At 37.5% G+C, this 20468-nt stretch overlaps 1 protein-coding gene across 2 annotated transcripts in view; it reads left to right on the top strand.

Annotated features, from left to right (window-relative positions):
- Positions 1-206: 206 nt before the first annotated feature.
- Positions 207-20468, top strand: part of capn3a (calpain 3a, (p94)) — a gene marked incomplete at its 5' end in the record, with an annotated part of 23047 nt that continues 2785 nt past the window's right edge. Inside the window, 20 exons of one of the 2 annotated variants that reach the window (XM_079854088.1) lie at positions 207-458; positions 1896-1965; positions 2377-2495; positions 2590-2723; positions 6281-6449; positions 8485-8568; positions 8649-8743; positions 9760-9837; positions 10039-10199; positions 10899-11068; positions 11186-11197; positions 11377-11585; positions 14168-14204; positions 16223-16300; positions 16471-16528; positions 16607-16671; positions 17359-17427; positions 19025-19103; positions 19225-19341; positions 20400-20458. In XM_079854088.1, coding sequence (XP_079710214.1) covers positions 207-458; positions 1896-1965; positions 2377-2495; positions 2590-2723; positions 6281-6449; positions 8485-8568; positions 8649-8743; positions 9760-9837; positions 10039-10199; positions 10899-11068; positions 11186-11197; positions 11377-11585; positions 14168-14204; positions 16223-16300; positions 16471-16528; positions 16607-16671; positions 17359-17427; positions 19025-19103; positions 19225-19341; positions 20400-20458 — 2115 coding nt within the window. Of the gene's footprint in view, positions 459-1895; positions 1966-2376; positions 2496-2589; positions 2724-6280; positions 6450-8484; positions 8569-8648; positions 8744-9759; positions 9838-10038; positions 10200-10898; positions 11069-11185; positions 11198-11376; positions 11586-14167; positions 14205-16222; positions 16337-16470; positions 16529-16606; positions 16672-17358; positions 17428-19024; positions 19104-19224; positions 19342-20399; positions 20459-20468 lie in introns of both variants that reach the window. The other variant, XM_079854087.1, reaches the window with a different exon arrangement.

Genomic DNA, 20468 nt, shown 5'->3' with positions numbered 1-20468 from the left:
GGAGTGTGTTCACACGTTGTTTTTTTTCTTCTAACCCTGATTTCTACTCCCTGACCGCATGAAAGGTGCGTCATTTAGCAGGAGAGCCAATCAGACGTCAGCTGTTTGAATTTATGCCAGGGATTTTTGGCTTGTAAGACTTAAGTTGTGGTGGCAAAAGCCAGTGTTTCCAATCCCTAAAAAAAACACTGTCCTAGTGAGACACGATGCCCTATACACCGTCTGGGTTCTTTTGCGACCGGTTAATCCGGGAGAGAGAGAGAAGGGATGGCGAAGGGTCCCTGAGCAAACCTCTCCGTTTCAGCGGCCAGGACTACACCCTCCTCAAGCAGGAGTATCTCCAGAAAAAGACCCTTTTTGAGGATGAAACCTTCCCTGCCACTGTGGACTCCCTTGGCTATAAAGAGCTGGGCCACAAGTCCAACAAAGTGAAGAACATCATCTGGAAGCGTCCCAAGGTAGGAGGCAGAAGGCCTGTGTGGGTTCAAGTGGACTGGGACTGACAGTGTGGGTGGGATGTCGAAATGGCTCATGGGATGGATGGAATGACACAACTAAAAATAGATTTATTTGCTTATACATACACACATTCATGGGAAATGATAATGCTCAGATGCCAAAATGGGTCAAGAACTGCCTCTGATGGATTAAGAACCTAAAAGATATGATTGCAGAGGGCATGTTGGGAAATCCGGGTCTAGTTGTCGCTGTTCTTCATGTGTATAGACACAGTCGTTGCTATAAAAAGCTATTTGGCAAATTCTCTGATTGTCCACGATAAAAAAATGCACTTCATTGAACATGCTTTGACCTCTTGTGACTAGATAACAGCAAGGATAGTTTTCATACTATGTGGGGTCAGTTGTCACAATGCATTTAGCATATAAAAGAAGGGTATTTAATTATGAAGCACGAAGCAATTCATGAAATGTACAAATTAACATTAACATTTCAAACCATTGTTATGCCAAGTAATCCTAAACATTTATGTCATCTGAACCTCTTTGATCTAAACTTTACTTCAAGAACCCCCTGAGATTATAAGATAATATTTCAGTTATTGAACAACACATGATGTTGGTTAATGGTCAAATGACATGGAGGTAAACAGATAAGGTTTTTCATTTTTCATTTTGATTGTTTTTTTTTTTCCTCTACATTTTTACGATTTAATCATTAGCTTTTCATCAACTCATAAACCCCCCAGGAAACTCTGGTTTAGGCCAACAGATATTGTAGTAAATAAAATTACATGTAAATTTCACTTGACAGTCAATGATTACCCCTGAGATAAACAGGATTACCTACCAGAGATTAATAAAAAAATACCCATATCATGATAATTCTACGGAAAATTTTGTTTTAATAAATTGAAAAAAAGAAACATAAGAGATAAAGTTTCAAATTAGAAATATATATCACATTGTGATAAATAGTCACACTGAGAAAGTCACAGTTGTGAAAACTAAAGTCAGAATTATGAGAACTAAAGTCACATTGTGAGATATAAAGTCGCAATTATTCGAAATACTCACACTATAATATAAAAAATAATGTTATAATGTTGCAAAAGCAGAAAATAAAGTTACGTTGTGCGATATAGTCACAATTACAAGTGAAAGATGAAGTCACAATTGCAAGAAAAGAGAGCAATTATGAACACGATTACAAGTAATTCATTTCACAAAGAAATACACATTTACTCTATTACTCTGAGGTGGAAACAGGCTTCAATACTTCTAGCTTAAAACCTTGTGACAACTAGTCTCTCCATCCATCTATTCATCCCTTCATCCAAAACATCAGAGATTCATATCAGTCTTTGCATCTCTCAAACTACCGTATGTGTAAAATCTGAGTTACAATCAAACACTTTGATGGCATTTGTTCTGCAGGAGATATGTGAAAACCCACAGTTCATTGTCGGAGGCGCCAGCAGGACAGATATCTGCCAGGGAGACCTGGGTAAGATGAGCACTTTAACACATTAACACAATAATGTCACAGACTGTTTACCCTGATATTTGGAGAGTGTGTTTAGAGTGTAATTGCAGCTTTATGGCAACGAGTACCTCTCTCTGGCCCCCATATACAGGCCAACAGTCCAGCAGGGACCCCTCCATATTGTGTTTACTCTGTTGGAAGGGAATCCAACTAGCAGCGCTTCCTATTGTTGTGACCCCATATGGGCAATAAAAGAGCCCAAAGACACAAAGGTTGCTAATTCATAGAGTAGATTACCAACCTGGCATGTTCCCCTGGACAATCTGAAAATGCTGAGATCAGCAGTGTGTAGGGCCCTGTTTTGCTGCAAATAGGTCTATATGTACAGTATATAAAATGTTTTTGTGAAATGTTATTTCTCGTGTATTTTAGGAGACTGCTGGTTGCTTGCTGCCATTGCATGTCTGACTCTGAACGACAAGCTGCTGTATCGTGTTATACCTCAAGAGCAGAGCTTCTCTGAAAGCTATGCTGGAATTTTCCATTTCCAGGTCGGTGTCTTTTCTTTTGAGCAAAATAGCTTTTGACTTCATATCTTCATTACGCCTGATTTCCGTGTCTTCCTCTGTCTGTTTTCCTACTCAGTTCTGGCGTTATGGTGACTGGGTGGACGTTGTTGTTGATGACCGCATTCCCACCTTCAACAACCAGCTGGTGTTCACCAAGTCCGCTGAAAGGAATGAATTCTGGAGTGCTCTTTTGGAAAAAGCTTATGCTAAGTAAGTATCGAGTGCTTGACATTTACATCTTTTGTTTTGGAGTTGGTCAGTCCTTGATATTTAAAAGCTGGAACATCTTTTTATGGATGTGACATATATAAATACATAGGCCAATTTAAGGTATCATATTGTCCATACCCCCAATCCTAAATATACTCTACGGTTAGAGGTTGCAAAGTAAATCGTTGTAGTATTTTTGTGTCAACCCTGTTATATAAATATTTTGGGGGGGTTGAATGTTACAGGGTTGAAGGTCAGGGCAAAAATGACTAAGGCCACTAATGGCCGTTCGGACAGAACCATAGACTGTAAAAAAAATATGGACGTAGTGTCCGTGACGTCACCCGTAGGTTTCTGAAGACCGTTTTTGAAGCCTAAATTGGGCGTAGCCTACCGTCGCCATCTTGGCAGCACGCCACTCCCGAATTTATTTATTTTTACAGTCAGACAATGAACTGAGATAACGTGACGGCTAACAGACAGCAGACAAATGGCTAATGATGACTAATGACCACAGCAGCGGGAATCCACCTGTCACTCAAAAGTGGACACCCTTAATTATGCAGAAATTTAAGGCTTAATATAATTTAAATGGATGAGTTATAAAAAAATTCACCCCCCTCACAGTCGTCATGAAGGGCAAAATTAGCTGTATAGACCAAAGCCACTTTTTGCTCCAGGCTGTAAACATGTTTTTTTCTGCTGTAAAGTTGGGCATTTTAACATGGGGGAGATGCAGATTTGACTCACTTGTGCAGCCAGCCTCAAGCGGCCAGTCGATGAATTGCCATTTAATTCACTTCCGTGTTGGTTTCAAGAAAGAGACAGGGAGGTTGCCGCTTGGACAGAACACACTGCAAAAGACACGAGAGCAACGGTTAAAGATGTCCGTCTAGAGCATGTTTACATGGAAAAACAATGGAAAAGTAGAGCAGTGGAATGGAAAACACATTCTGTGTGAACGACCCCTTAATATGTATACACTCACCTAAAGGATTATTAGGAACACCTGTTCAATTTCTCATTAATGCAATTATCTAATCAACCAATCACATGGCAGTTGCTTCAATGCATTTAGGGGTGTGGTCCTGGTCAAGACAATCTCCTGAACTCCAAACTGAATGTCAGAATGGGAAAGAAAGGTGATTTAAGCAATTTTGAGCGTGGCATGGTTGTTGGTGCCAGACGGGCCGGTCTGAGTATTTCACAATCTGCTCAGTTACTGGGATTTTCACGCACAACCATTTCTAGGGTTTACAAAGAATGGTGTGAAAAGGGAAAAACATCCAGTATGCGGCAGTCCTGTGGGCGAAAATGCCTTGTTGATGCTAGAGGTCAGAGGAGAATGGGCCGACTGATTCAAGCTGATAGAAGAGCAACTTTGACTGAAATAACCACTCGTTACAACCGAGGTATGCAGCAAAGCATTTGTGAAGCCACAACACGCACAACATTGAGGCGGATGGGCTACAACAGCAGAAGACCCCACAGGGTACCACTCATCTCCACTATAAATAGGAAAAAGAGGCTACAATTTGCACGAGCTCACCAAAATTGGACAGTTGAAGACTGGAAAAATGTTGGCTGGTCTGATAAGTCTCGATTTCTGTTGAGACATTCAGATGGTAGAGTCAGAATTTGGCGTAAACAGAATGAGAACATGAATCCATCATGCCTTGTTACCACTGTGCAGGCTGGTGGTGGTGGTGTAATGGTGTGGGGGATGTTTTCTTGGCACACTTTAGGCCCCTTAGTGCCAATTGGGCATCGTTTAAATGCCACGGCCTACCTGAGCATTGTTTCTGACCATGTCCATCCCTTTATGACCACCATGTACCCATCCTCTGATGGCTACTTCCAGCAGGATAATGCACCATGTCACAAAGCTCGAATCATTTCAAATTGGTTTCTTGAACATGACAATGAGTTCACTGTACTAAAATGGCCCCCACAGTCACCAGATCTCAACCCAATAGAGCATCTTTGGGATGTGGTGGAACGGGAGCTTCGTGCCCTGGATGTGCATCCCACAAATCTCCATCAACTGCAAGATGCTATCCTATCAATATGGGCCAACATTTCTAAAGAATGCTTTCAGCACCTTGTTGAATCAATGCCACGTAGAATTAAGGCAGTTCTGAAGGCGAAAGGGGGTCAAACACAGTATTAGTATGGTGTTCCTAATAATCCTTTAGGTGAGTGTATATGCGCACTAGACTATGGAAGCCTGTAGACACAGGAATAAATATATCACAGAATATTAAAATATCACAGAATATAAAAAAAAAGAAAGGTAATTGTGACTTTTTATCTCACAATTTTGACTTTATTTTTTTGTTTATATCTCGGAATTGAGAATTTTTTCATATTGGGCATTTACACAACACCGTTTTCAACTAAAAACGGAAACCGTTTTGGCCGTTCATTCGTTCACAGCGTTTCAGGGGCTTGAAAACGAAAACTTTCAAGTGCAAGTCTTTGAAACCAATGCTGTTATCGTCTACGAAAACGTGAATTTTTGAAAACAGTGACGTCATGCACATGCATATTACGTGTTCATTCTATATGTGCGCACTGTTTCTTTGCAAAGTGACATCGCCAACTACTGATCTGGCATGAATAATACAGCATATTTAGTCTTTTTCGCAGATCCGTGAGAACGTGGATCGCTCAGAATTCTTAGTTTATATCTCTTATTTTTGCGAATAAAAGTCTGTATCACTAAATGCATGTTTTATTCAATACATTTTTTGGTACATTCCATTTCAGATTCATATTCATACACAAATTAAATCACATATTGCATTCACAAAATGGTGAAAAATAATGCAGACTGGATGATGTTTAGCTGTAAAACAAACATTGGCAACACTTTATTTTGATGGTCCCTTTTGAACATTCTGTTGACTACTATATAAGTAACTTTGCAACTACATGTCAACTAACTCTCATTAGAATATAAGTAGACTGTCTGCTTAATACACTGTAAAAAATTTCTAACCCTCCCAAATCAAAAATTTCAAGTGACCGATAACATCTAAATTTTTCAATTGGCCCAAGTGAAATTCTGTAAATTATAAAATTAAATTTACAGATTTTCACTTGGGCCAATTGAAGTTTACAGAATTTCACTTGGGCCAATTGAAAAATTTAGATGTTATCGGTCACTTGAAATTTTTGATTTGGGAGGGTTAGAAATTTTTTACAGTGTATAAGTCTTTATTGTGATGGTCCATAAGTACAACTACATGTCAACTTATTCTAACCTTAACCCTAACACTCTACTAACACTCTAATGATATCAGTGATGGGGACACATATACACACAAATGGCACAATTTCCTAAGAATGACCCTAATCTTAAATGTAACATTACCTTTCACGATCAGAACTGTTCTTTGTAGCACTTCTTTTTAGTATTTTTTTCTTTCTTTTTTGAGCTAATGAATTGTATCCAATGAAACTATACAGTAACTGAAGTACAGAAGGAATTCATTTTATAATTTGTGCACACAGCACCTGCTCTCTTAATGTAATTCATTTGTATTTCTGTTCAGACTTCATGGCTCCTATGAGGCTCTTAAGGGTGGAAACACTGCCGAGGGAATGGAAGACTTCACCGGTGGAGTGACTGAATTCTATGAGATGAAGGAGGCACCTAAAGAGCTGTATAAGATCATGAAGAAAGCTCTGGCGAGAGGCTCCCTCATGGGCTGCTCCATTGATGTGAGTCAAACAGAAGACATTTTCAGCTTTCTTTAGTGTGTAATGTTGGTATTTGGGCATGAAAAAGCTCTGCAAAGTTACAAAGCACAAAGTCATTCCAAACGGAGTTATTCTCTATCAGTAAGCACTGAATCTGAACTCCCCGAAACGGCTCGATTGTAGTCATGAGATTTCTTCCTGGAAAAAACACGTTACAAGATCCTTCATTTAAATAATTTAAATAACAAATACCACGTAATGTAAGGGGCGTGACATTTCTGAAACGCCCTGGAAGCGGTTGACCAATCACAACACACTGGTTCAGTCGACCAATCAGATCACCATGTTGATCACTTCAGGTGTGGAATAGAACTTTTTTAACCAGATGCTTAATAAAGAGAATTTTACTTTAATCATATTGTAGTTGACTAGTTAAACATTGAAAAAATAAAAAAATAATCGAAATAGAGAATTGGTCAATCGTTTTGTAAAAAAATCTAGATTTTTGTTTTTTTGCCATATCGCTCAGCCCTATGGTAAGGGGTGTAATATTTCCGAAACATGCTAGAAGCGGTTGACCAATCACAACACACTGCTCCAGCTGACCAATCAGAGCACATTGCGCTTTCAAGAAGGAGGAGCTTCATAAAGACAGGAACTAAACAGAGCGTTACTGGCGGACTGGGAAGTGAGGTGCTACAACAATGTCAAATATGTGTTTTTAAAACATTCAAGCATTAAAGGTCCCATTCCATGGATTATTTTTATTATTTTATAATGTTTCCAGGGGTGCCCTTATAAGTTAGTATGTTTTTTAGATCAAAAATTGTTATAATTTAGAAATAAAAGGCATATTTCCTAGCCTGATTTCATTCCCTGGTTTGAACACTCTGTTTGAAGGGGCGTGTCTGCTGTGAGACTTCAGTGTTGTTGCCCACTGCTGTGATTGGCTGACATGTTTGCATATGAAATATCTGGCATTACATGTGGAACTATCTGGAAAACTTTTACTATTACAGCTATTATACGTTTTTACTATTACAGCTATCTGGATTAACGAATCGTGAGAAGTTTTTTAAGTATTTAGATCTATTCCCATCACATAAAAGGTTGCAGTTATGAGCATTGAGCAGATGACAGTCTGTTGATCGCGTGAAAGATCTTATCATTGCAACGCAGTTTCTGCACTCTCACTAATGATTTCACCAATGCAAACATGAGGTATATAAATACAGTAAGAGCTTCGTTGTGCAGTGTAACAGCGTCATTGATTTCATAACGAGTTTTGGCAAGTGTCCAGATAAACTCGCGCTGTGTGATTGATAGCTTGGCCGATTGGAAAGGGATTGTTCTTTGATCGCTTTCTGTATATTAATCACAGTTTAAGTAAGATTATTTTCATCCTACTAAGAGAAACGATGTGAAGTTGATCGCTACTTCCATATTAAATCACTACTTACCGCTTGCTGGAATATAGTTGAAATTGCCCCCTTCGTCAGTATGAAACGCTGAGAGAAGCCTGCTTGATATTATCCCAGGTTAGAAAAACAGTCCGTGGTGAAATGGACAGAGCAAACTAACAACTTCGAATTAAACTTTTGCGGTATCCGATTATAGATAAACATCAACCACGTCTGTTGACATTTCGCCATCAATACGCCTGTGTTCCTGTGGGCGGAGATTACGGTTCTAGTGACATCATTAATGAAGGAAGTAGAGGGGTGTAGTCCAATCCAGCCGTTTTTTGTAGTCAACTTCTGTTAAATAAAATATCTAGCTTGGCATTGAACTTTGAGCTTTATAATTTTACAGATATTATTTATACTCTAACAACAACATTACACACTAACTAAAGTTTGAAACATGGGATCACATAGAACGGGACCTTTAAAATCTATTCTAGTAGCCCCCAAAAACAAAATCAAGACTTTGTAAAAGGGCATAATATGGCCTTTTTACAACACTCTTGATAGTAAATATTTTTTATAAAAACAATGATAACTTTTGGTCGAAATTCTAGTATCCTACCATGAAGCAATTACATTTTTACCCACAGTCCCTGGTTCCAGCGCGCTTTGAAACTCGTACCACTACGGGTCTTGTGAAGGGTCATGCCTACTCCGTTACGGCTGTAGAGGAGGTAAACATTCTATTAGTTTGTATTTCTTGTTTCTAACTCTGATAGCCTCGGATGATAATTGTGATATTTTGTGTCTGCAGTGTAAACAGTCCCAGCAGAAGGAGTCTAAAGTGCGTCTGGTGCGTCTGCGTAACCCCTGGGGTCAGGTGGAATGGAACGGACCTTGGAGCGATAAGTGAGTATCTGCTTATACCTGAATTTAGACCGGTTTAACCCTAAAAAGCCTTTTATATCATATTTGAAAGACGAAGTTCGAAGGCCTCTAACATGATAAAAACTTTGCTGAATATATAGTTGTACAGTGTACACAATCTCCTACATGTTTTCTGTTGTCTGATTGATAGTTTATACGTTTATAGCAATTAATAGGCCTTTTAGTATCATTCTGGTCGTAATACAGTGTCTTTTTGCAGTGAAATCTTTACAGATTTTTATAAAGTAAATGTAAGAATAACTTTAATATTGTTAATATTTCAAGATGAACACTTACTGGATTGACGTTACTTGTGTCTACTTGATTATCCATACATTAATTTTTTTGAAAAATCATGTTAAAATGTAAGTATCACATATGATACATCAGACTTTTGAGGAACGTTTATATGTACACTTCTGTACAAATATCATCTTACTAAGACATATTATTGGGAGATATAGACTGATATATATATATGTGTGTGTGTGTGTGTGTGTGTGTGTGTGTGTGTGTGTGTGTGTGCATTTTATGTAAGTACAGTAGTCATCTATACTCTTAAAAAGATCTTCAGAATTTCAAAAATCTTCAAAAAGCTATCACAATTTTATCTTTCTTTTAGTCCATAAAATTATCAGCAACTGCACCAAATTGCATATTTTTGCTTAGTTTTAAAAAAAACTGAAGAGCTCCTTATTCTCACTACATCATACTATATGATCCATAAAAGCCTAATGCATGAAATATGATACGTAAAAAGCATTTATATATATATATATAAAATAAAATATTTTGTCTAAAGTTTTAATGAACTGTTCCACTTGAAAGATTTGATTTTTCTGTCTATCATTTAATTTTCCAGGCTTTACAGGGTTAAAATAATAATAATAATAATAATAATAATAATTATTATATATATATATATATATATATATATATATATATATATATATATATATTACTATACAACTATTACAATTGTTCATTTTTTTCTGCAGTTCAAAAGAGTGGGAAACCATCTCTAAAACTGAAAAAGAGAAACTCCAGCATCAGAATGCTGAAGATGGAGAATTTTGGTGAGTTAAAAAAATCAACAAGCAAACATATCCTCATAATGAATTATGAGAATGATATAGAGTGTTGTGGATGAGAACAGCTCATTCGAGTCTGAGTCCAGACCAAGACCAGAAGAAGCTCCAAAGCTCCATGACCATGAAAATAAGTCCATATCTTTATTCACAAAGATAATCATTCACATTATTGTCATCAACCCATAGGATGTCATTTGATGATTTTAAGAAAAATTACACAAAAATTGAGATTTGCAACCTGACCCCTGATGCTCTGGAGGATGATAAGCTCCACAAATGGACGGTGTCTGTTAATGAGGGACGCTGGATAAGAGGCTGCTCTGCTGGAGGATGTAGGAATTATCCAGGTGGGTGTGATTTTAACAAACTGAAAAAAAAGAAGAAAAAAAAACAGGGTCCCCATGGGTCCTTAAGAAATTTAGTTTATCAAGTTTCAGGTCATAAAAAGTCAATTTAATATCTAAGTTCTTAAATTTAGGGACAGATCATGATATGACTTAATGTGATAATTAAATTTCAAAAGGCTATGATTTAATTAAATACCAAGTTCTGTCATGAAACTCTAGATGGCGCAGGCTGATAGGTCCTTAACTCAATTTGGTAGCGATCGCATCTTCATATACATAGCGCAGCTGATTGGTTGCTGTTTACTTTATGGTGTTTATATCATACCATTTGGCGAGGACAGTTTTGATTGCATTTTCTTTTCATATTACCTCTATATATGATGTAATAAATGTTAATAATTTTATAAAACTTGTTTTTGTAAAAATGTTTATTATTTGAACTATTATTTGTGCGGGTCTCTTAAAAAAAGTTCTTAAAAAGCTTTAGATATGATTTTAAAACAACAACAAAAAAGTATTTACATTTTGATTTTGATATAAATTTTCCATTTAATTTGTATAGTATCTATTATACATAAAATGCATCACAAAGTGCTTCACAGGTCAAAATATAAAAAACTAAAAATAATGTCTTGCAAAAAAAAACAATATTGGCTTCAACGAAGTAAACATTCATATTATTTGTGTGGTTTCCTATAGACACATTCTGGACAAATCCACAATACCGCCTGCGTCTTCTGGAGGAAGATGACGACCCAGAGGATGATGAAGTAGCGTGCACTTTTGTTGTTGCTCTAATGCAGAAAAACAGACGTAGAGAACGCAAGTTGGGTGCAAATCTCTTCACTATTGGATTTTCCATCTATGAGGTATCAATGCTACTATATTTAATCTTCAGAGAGATAATCACTAAAATGATACAAAAGCATGCAAATAGTGATAAAGATGAATCCAACACTCTTTTAACTCTTTCTATTTGCCCATAGGTGCCAAAGGAGGTATGGAAATGTGGAGATCCAATGTTTGGACCCAAGGCTTGTGTATATCATGCTCATGTTCATGCAGTTTCTTTGCTCTTTTAGAACTAGTGTTGTTTTATAGATGGAATATAAACACCTTTGTGATTGTGTCTGATCAAATTCCCTTTTTTCTGCTGTTGTGTTTCTCTGTCTGTCAGATGCACGGAAACAAGCAGCACATGCAGAAGGAGTTCTTCACGTCTAACTCCTCTAAGGCCCGCTCCAGGGCGTACATTAACCTGCGAGAGGTGACCCAGCGCTTCCGTCTGAGTCCAGGGGAGTACGTCATCGTTCCCTCCACATACGAGCCCCACCAGGAAGGCGAGTTCATCCTCCGCGTCTTCTCTGAAAGGAGAAATACCTCTGAGTGAGTGAGAGCAGAAGGGATGAGAGGGCTGGTGGTTTTTTTATTTATATTATCATACAATGATGTCTGAGTAAATTTATCCTCATAAAGCAAAAAAAAACAATTTCTTAAGTATTTTTGTCAGAAAATATTTCGGAACATCCATAAACAGGATAAATAAATTGAATTAAATTAAATTAAATAATAATAAAAAAATTCTCGGAAAACAAATGTTTAATATTTTTTGGTTCTTAAATGTATAAACATTTTTACTCGAAAAATAAAAATGCTGGCACACAGAATGCGTTTTTCACTCCGTTGTGCAGCTTTATTATTGTTTTTTATGTAAACGTGCTAGACGGACGATTTTTTGACAATTTGCGCTGCCCTCTGGTGTCTTTTACAGCATTGCACGCATGAACCGTTTTAGAAATGCAGCTCTCAGAGAAACACATTTTGCGGGGTTTTTTTTTTTCAATTTCACTGCCCTGTGTCTCGCATTTTTAAAGACAAAAACTCATTTGTTGTGAATGGCCCCTAAGAAAATTACTTTTGTATTATGAGGAAAAAATTCCGGAGCTCCGCACATGACATGAGAGGGGGAAAATAGATTGTCAGCACGAATGAAAAGTTTCCACACGTGACTTAATTCGTTCCTATGTTGTACTAATTAATTGCCTTGTTTTAAATTAGTAAAAGGTACACTATGCAACTTTTCGCCCTCTAGCGGTTAAAAAACAAAACTGCATACATTTTGCAGAAGAACATTGTTTTGGTTGTGCTTTGGCTCTGCTCATAAAACATTCACTACTAGGCTTCAAAGACATAACCAGTTCAGCTGACGGTATTACTGTAGCTCTAACCATTAATAGACACAATATTTCCTTGAAAATTAATTCTAGCACAGCACTATAACAGCCACAATGAAATGACCCTTCACAATAGATACTATGCTTTACTATGAACTCTGTTAGAGAGCTAATTTATCAGTTCAATAAAATACCTTACTCACCTGTTGAGTAATAAAAAATGGCATCTCTACATCACTTTTACAACATTTCAAATCCCTCAGTTCTTGCCATCCCTAAAAAGCCAAGTTAATGTTGATTCTTGTTTTATTACGAGCTCTGTCACGATCTGTTTTTGCCGGCAGACTCTCCTCTGTTCAGTTTATTTAAACGGGTGATTCTCCAGTGGTTTGTGATTTAGCTGCTCCATGTCAACTTTTCTCGCTCGTGACAACAACTAACCTCTGCCACTCACACACCATACACGCGTCAAAGTAGCCGGAGAAACTTTTCTCTATTTACGGATATGATGAGACACGCACAGGCGAGTGACTTATGCACGCAATTTCAAGCGAAAATCACCCATCACACTTATAGTAAGGATTACCATAATGAATAAAAACAAGTTTTGGAAGAGGGATTGATGATCTATTGACTCATTATTTAAATGTAGTTAATAAAAAAAATAACACATATTGTACCTTTAAATTATGGAAACGATTAATTTAGTTAAAAATTTTTGGCAATTAATTAGCTCCACATTATCTATATTTTTCCTTATGTCATGTATGGGGCTCCGTAAAAATGAACTCTGTAACGCTGATCTGACATCCTAATTTTTCTGGTGTTTGCTTGTAAACTTGTTTTTTTGTAGTTGTTTGTAAGTACTCTGTTACGTTAAATTGTGTCATAGGTGAAGAACTTCTGAAACATCTGGCTGGAAAGCAGCTGTTACAGAAGTTAATACTCATGTCAGTGGGTGCAAAAGGGCTCTTTAAATCCTCACCAAAATATATTTTATGTACAAAGACTAGGGTCATGGTTATATTATCACAAGAATACCAAGGTAGTTTCATAGTAGTTAACTTTACAGAAGGGATGGGAAACAATTGGGAAAGGGGGTGGAGAAAACCACAAGGACAAAAAATTTAATGACAATTTGATTTGTAGAGCTGGAAGAAATCGGCCCCAGTTCGAGGCTGTAATGGAATCTTTTTTAGGACAAGCAACAGCACATTTTGGGACCCTCCGGTAAACATTCTCTTTCAGTTCTGACCCAGTCTTGCCGCACAATTAAACTTCAGCTACAAGGAAGACATGGATACACAAAGGACTGATGAAGGTCTCCAAGGAATACTGATGATGCTGCAGGTCAAGCCCTGATGACAAGGATTCACAGTATTTTAATAAGGATCATGTCATGATTTACAGTTTCTTGCTGTGGCCTAAATGTAAATGAGTCACTGGCCCAGTGATAATCACTGTAACCATTAATCAAACTTTTAAAAAAAACATTTAAACATGCAGAGAATTAACGTTAACATTTATCATTAATAATATTTGAAGGTAATCATACTTTAAAGATTATTTACACATGGTAAGTATGAGTAACTCCTAATCAGTTATCACAGAAAAAAGGCACATATGTTTATATGGCTGATGTATCCTGAGAAAAGTGCTCATTTGGCTATTTATCAAAAGGGGCTCAAAAGACAGGAAAGACATACTATATGGAAAAAACAAAGGCTCCCCAAAAGATCTTTGATGTCTTGTGCTGTCTACTATGGTGACAAATGTTTGTTGGTTTCTTCTCAGGGAGATAGAGAACAGGATTGAAGCTGATCATCCAGTGGTAAGTTCTTGATCATTTAGAAATGAATGAAATCTGAGTTCAGCTAAGACGTTCCCTTATTTCAAATAGTACCAAACCGCTAAACATAAGCACTGGACTTCGGCTGGAAGTATTGAAGGCAGATATTACAACAACTTGTAATGAAAAATGGATAAAATCCCATAGACTGAACTAGAAGGAGAGACTTGACATCTAGAGACAAGACATTCTTAAGAATGAAGTTCTTAACTGATATTTTCTTATTTTCTCACTAATATTTTGTAATCCCAAAAACATTCTTAACTTTTTTCTTTCTTAAAAATCACCATAAGAAACATCTCCAAGTTAGGATAAACTCCAAATTGTCCAAAAGTGAGATGTTTAATTAATTTATTGGGTTGTTTCAAATATTAAATGTGCGGTAACCGGTACTCGATTTCTGAGAAACACTGTTGAAAGTGGATCGGACCCGAGCAGCACAACACACTTGTAGCCAATCAGCAGCAGGGGGCGTGTCCACTCATAAGAGAGTGAGAAAGATTTGAAGAAAGACTGTTGAAAGAGAGATGGCTGAGAGACATTACAAAAGAGAAAAGGTCAGAGGTATATCACTGAAAAAAGAAGGGTTTTGATCAGGGATCAGGGTTTTAGGACCGGTGCTACTATTAGAAAAGCTTTCCAGTGCTGGAGAGACCAAAGCGGGAAGGCCTTTCTGCTCCATACGTGAGTTACATTGGTTTTGTTGTGTTTCACAGAACCAATATATGCTGTTGTTGTAATGTTAGCTATAGGACAGTTTTGAGTGTCATTGTTTGTCTGGAGCTGGTGTGCTGCTGGGGACTAACAACCAACACTTGCTTGTATGGACTCTTGTGTACTGAATGTTCGTTTTTTGTTCTTCCTTGTCATTCGTTCATCATCTTCGCTTTATTTTTCGCAAAGCATTATTTTGCTTCGCCTCAGCTATTATGAAGTGAGATCCAATCTTACATTGCATGTTAGTGCATTTTGTGGGTGGAGCAATGAAGAGAGGGGTGTGTTTGTTTGAGTTGATTTCAAATATCAACAGTGTTTCTCAGAAATCGCTCACCGCACCTTTAAGCATTGCAATATAACATTAGTTACATATACATATACTCTTAAGTAACACTTTTGATCATGATTATGCATTACGTGACATTTAGCTGAAATCGAAATTCAATAACAATTCTACAAAAACGCATCTTCCGCAAGAACTGCCATATATGAGATAACACCAAAGCTTGTCATATTGTTCTTAAATTCTTCTAATATTTCAGAACTTCTTAAGAATATGTTAAAGAATTGCACATTTTTCCAAAAAAAGAAATTAATTCTAAAAAAAAATCCTCTTTTTTGAAAGAATATCAGACTCGTGATGGACTCTTTCAACCACCTAACTATTCTCTTACAACAACCCAGAACATTTCAGCAACTATACAGTAACGTAACACAATAAAAAACACTCAGAAATATGTTGCAACCCGTTGGCTAGGGGATTTCACACATGCAAGCATTTTAAATAAATATAAATATTTCAAAGGTTTCAGTTCATATTCTTATTTCTCAATATTTTATGTGACTGTTATTTTGAAGGGCAGCCCGTTCACACCAAGGACACTAAGTATAACGATAATGCTAAAGATATACTTTTAAAAATCATTATAAATGTAAAAGAACAGTAGAGTCCACACCACAATGTGTCGTTAACTACAATAATGACAGAAATCGTTGGAGTAATTTTCCTAGTGTTTTTCATTCCAGCTGATGAATAATAAAAACATTGACAGCCAATCAGAACTGCAGCGCATACTTATAATAAACAGAACGATATCATCTGTTGGTGGACGCTAATATAGATATCTTTATAGTAATCATTCTTGGTGTTCACACAGAGCCCTGTAGAGGCGTAAAATCTTTTTTTATCTAAAAGTGATCAGATTCTTTAGCTATTGACACAATGAAAATGAGAGAATAAATTCAGTTCTAACGTGTAATTTACAACTACCATGTCTGATCAGCCGGCTCCAGCTTCAACTGGGGAAGAGAGTGAGGAGGACCAGCAGTTCCTGTCCATTTTCCAGGAGATCGCGGGGGACGTGAGTACTGGGGAGCCACTGAGCGCTGGGGGGAGTGTGAGTATGGAGGTGGGGTGGGACTGGTAATTGGCCATGCCAGTGGTAACAATGGTAATTGCAATATCATTACTGTTTTACTTGGCTGTAATAAACACCACACCTGGCTTTCTGTTTATTCTTATGTCTTGCAGCAAATGGAGATCTCAGCCAGTGAACTCAACGATGTCTTGAACAAGGTGGTGTCTAAATGTACGTATCTTTGAATGATTGCTTCTGGGTTATGGTTTTTCTGTATACTGTCTTCAGGAAACTATCTGCTATTTACAGACAAAGACATACACACTGAGGGCTTCAGTCGAGAGAACTGTAGAAGCATGATCGCCCTCATGGATGTATCCTTTGTATCAAGATTGCATGTCTGTTTTGAAGGTGCTATCAAGCTAAAATATTGGGTCACACTTTAGATTAGGGTCCAATTCTCTCTATTAACTGCGACTTTTGCGTCAATAAACTCCTAATTACTGCTTTTTAATAGTTAGTACGGTTGTTAAGTTTAGGAATTGGGTTGGATTAAGAGATGTAGAATATAGTCATGCAGAATGAGGCATTAATATGTGCTTTATAAGTACTAATAAACAGCCAATATGCTAGCAATGCACATGCTAATACGCAACTAGTTAATAGTGAGAATTGGACCATAAACTAAAGTGTTACCAAATATTGTTATGTTAGCATAATGCTGATAATGGTAAATCCATTCTGAGGTATTTATCCAAAACAGTTTTCTCATGTCAGTTGTTTCCACCAGTTAATAGGGTTACGGCCTTGTTAAGTGTGTAATTATCATTTTCAATTATTATGTAATTATTATCATTATTAATGATAAACGAAAGCATAGAATACTACATTTCAACATTGTAATATTAAGTTAGGAATTTATATTCTTAACAATTTACTTGACTTGTCAATTTAGGCATAATCACTAGTTTCGCTGTTAGAATTACATTAGATTTCATTTTAAAGCAGAGGTTGTAGTGTAGAATATTGCAAGCAAAGTTTTCTTAATCCTTATCGCACAGATGGATGGAACAGGAAGACTTAACCTACAAGAGTTTAGACACTTGTGGAACAAAATCAAACACTGGCAGGTTTGTCCTCATTCTTTCCCCATACATACACTCACCGGCCACTTTATTAGATACACCTGTTCAACTGCTCATTTATGCATATATCATATATCACATATATCACATGGCAGCAACTCAATGCATTTAGGCATGTAGACATGGTCAAGATGATCCGCTGAAGTTCAAACTGAGCATCAGAATGGGGAAGAAAGGGGATTTAAGTGAGTTTGAACGTGGCATGGTTGTTGGTGCCAGACGGGCTGGTCTGAGTATTTCAGAAACTGCTGATCTACTGGGATTTTCACACACAACCATCTCTAGAGTTTACAGAGAATGATCAGAAAAAGAGAAAATATCCAGTGAACGGCACTTCTGTGGGTGAAAATGCCTTGTTGATATCAGAGGTCAGAGGAGAATGGTTCGAGACTGGTTCAGCTGATAGAAAGGCAACAGTAACTCAAATAAGCACTCGCTACAACTGAGGTCTGCAGAAGAGCATCTCTGAACACACAACAATCTCTGAACACACAACATGTCCAACCCTGAAGCAGAAGAGCATCTCTGAACACACAACACATCCAACCCTGAAGCAGAAGAGCATCTCTGAACACACAACAATCTCTGAACACACAACACGTCCAACCCTGAAGCAGAAGAGCATCTCTGAACACACAACACATCCAACCCTGAAACAGAAGAGCATCTCTGAACACACAACAATCTCTGAACACACAACACGTCCAACCCTGAAACAGAAGAGCATCTCTGAACACACAACAATCTCTGAACACACAACACGTCCAACCCTGAAGCAGAAGAGCATCTCTGAACACACAACAATCTCTGAGTCTGAACACACAACACGTCCAGCCTTGAAGCAGAAGAGCATCTCTGAACACACAACAATCTCTGAACACACAACACGTCCAACCTTGAAGCAGAAGAGCATCTCTGAACACACAACACATCCAACCCTGAAGCAGAGGGACTTCAGCAGCAGAAGACACACCGGTGACACTCCTATCAGATAAGAACAGGAAACTGAGGCTACAATTCACACAAGCTCACCAAAATTAGACAATAGAAGATTGGAAAAACGTTGCCTGGTCTGATGAATCTTGATTTCTACTGCACCATTCAGATGGTCGGGTCAGAATTTGGGGTAAACAACATGAAAGCATGGATCCATCCTGCCTTGTATCAATGGATCAGGATGCTGGTGCTGTAATGGTGTGAGGGATATTTTCTTGGCACATTTTGGGCCACTTGAGCATTGTTTAAACGCCACGTCAATGAGTTCACTAAACTCAATTGGCCTCCACAGTCACCAGATCTCAATCCAATAGAGCATTTTTGGGATGTGGAGGAACGGGAGATTCGCATCATGGATGTGCAGGCGACAAATCTGCAGCAACTGTGTGATGCTCTCATGTCAATATGGACCAAAATCTCTGAGGAATGTTTCCAGCATCTTGTTGAATCTGTGCCATGAAGAATTAAGGCCGTTCTGAAGACAAAAGGGGTCCAACCCGGTACTAGCATGGTGTACCTAATAAAGTGGCGGGTGAGTGTAAAAAAAGATTGCTGCACATATTGACTTTATGAATTTTGTCTGCAGGGAATCTTTAAGCGCTATGACTTTGATCATATTGGCACTATCAGCAGCTATGAGATGAGAAACGCCATCAATGATGCAGGTTAGAAGGTTTTCATGCATTTCTACTGTAAGTGGATCTGTTCTCATGTTGAAGAACATTTGACTAGACTAACACTAATGGACTTGTCACTGTACAGTCACGTGTCTTGTTTGTCACTCAGGGTTCCGTCTGAATAACCAGCTGTACGACATCGTCACCATGCGCTACGCCAATGATAACATGAACGTGGACTTTGACAGTTTTGTCAGCTGTCTTGTACGACTGGAGGGGATGTTCAGTAAGTTGCTAAAATTAACTGCAAACACATGTGCCTTTTTCACTGGCAAATAGTACAACAAATAATAGTGGACAGTGTCTTTATCAGGAAGTGGTGCCATTTAAGCTGGTCACTTTTTACGTTAAACACTTTTTGCTTCTACAATATGTTAAGTTTGTCATAGTAGGTTTGGAATTATATACAGTTTTGTAATAAATAATGCTTTAAAAACAACAAAAAACATTTCTCTTTTAAAGTGTTTTGTCAACCCTGTTATATTCAAGATGTCTTGGGATTTAAAGTCAGTACAAAATGACAAATTACAGCCTTAGCAAACAAATATAACATTATAATAATAATTATAACATTTTCCTGCAGTCAATATTCTTGTGGGTTGTGCCAAGAACAATATTTCTTTTCTGTAAAAAATTGCTGACTGATCACTGACTTTTTCCCCTCATAACACTAATAACAGAGTTGAACTTTTGAGCTTGGTAAGACCAATTAAAGTGTAAACAATGAAATAATAATAAAAGTCTCTATTAAATATGATGTCAGAAAGACTATTTAAAAAAACTTTTTTACAGCAACATTGTGGCCACGAATTAAAAATTTGTTCCCACAACTTCATTTGTAGCCACATTTTATGAATTCGTTCTCTCGTTTTAGTTCAGTAGTCACCACGCTGTACTAATTCATCCCCTTGTTTACTTTAGTTCAATCATGGCCACGATTTACCTAAAAAGAGGGAATGGATTAGTGCAATGCAGACATGATTGAACTAAAAAACACTGGAACGAATCTCAGCATAACAGGGTTGAACAAGAATGTGCGAGGACAAAGAAAATGTCCGCATTTTTCAGAAAATGTTTCATATTAAACTCCTTTAAACACTAAAAGTTATCAAACTAAGATGACTAAGTTCAATATCCAGTAAAAACATCAGTAAGTCATGGGGAACACACACACAGAGCCGCTTCAACACAACAACACAATTGATTTGGGGCTTGTGGATGCTAATAATCATCCACAAGCAACATACATGTGTGCTGTCTGAAGTGAACCTGTTCTCTTTGTAGGAGCATTCCAGGCCTTTGATCGAGGTGGAGACGGCACCATCAGACTTAATGTACTGGAGGTGAGCGATC

The sequence above is a fragment of the Squalius cephalus genome (genome assembly GCF_949319135.1).
Source record: "Squalius cephalus genome assembly, chromosome: 20".
In the NCBI taxonomy this organism is placed as follows: domain Eukaryota; kingdom Metazoa; phylum Chordata; class Actinopteri; order Cypriniformes; family Leuciscidae; genus Squalius; species Squalius cephalus.
Note: the sequence above shows the minus strand (reverse complement) of the source record. Positions and strands in the feature narration are given on the sequence as shown.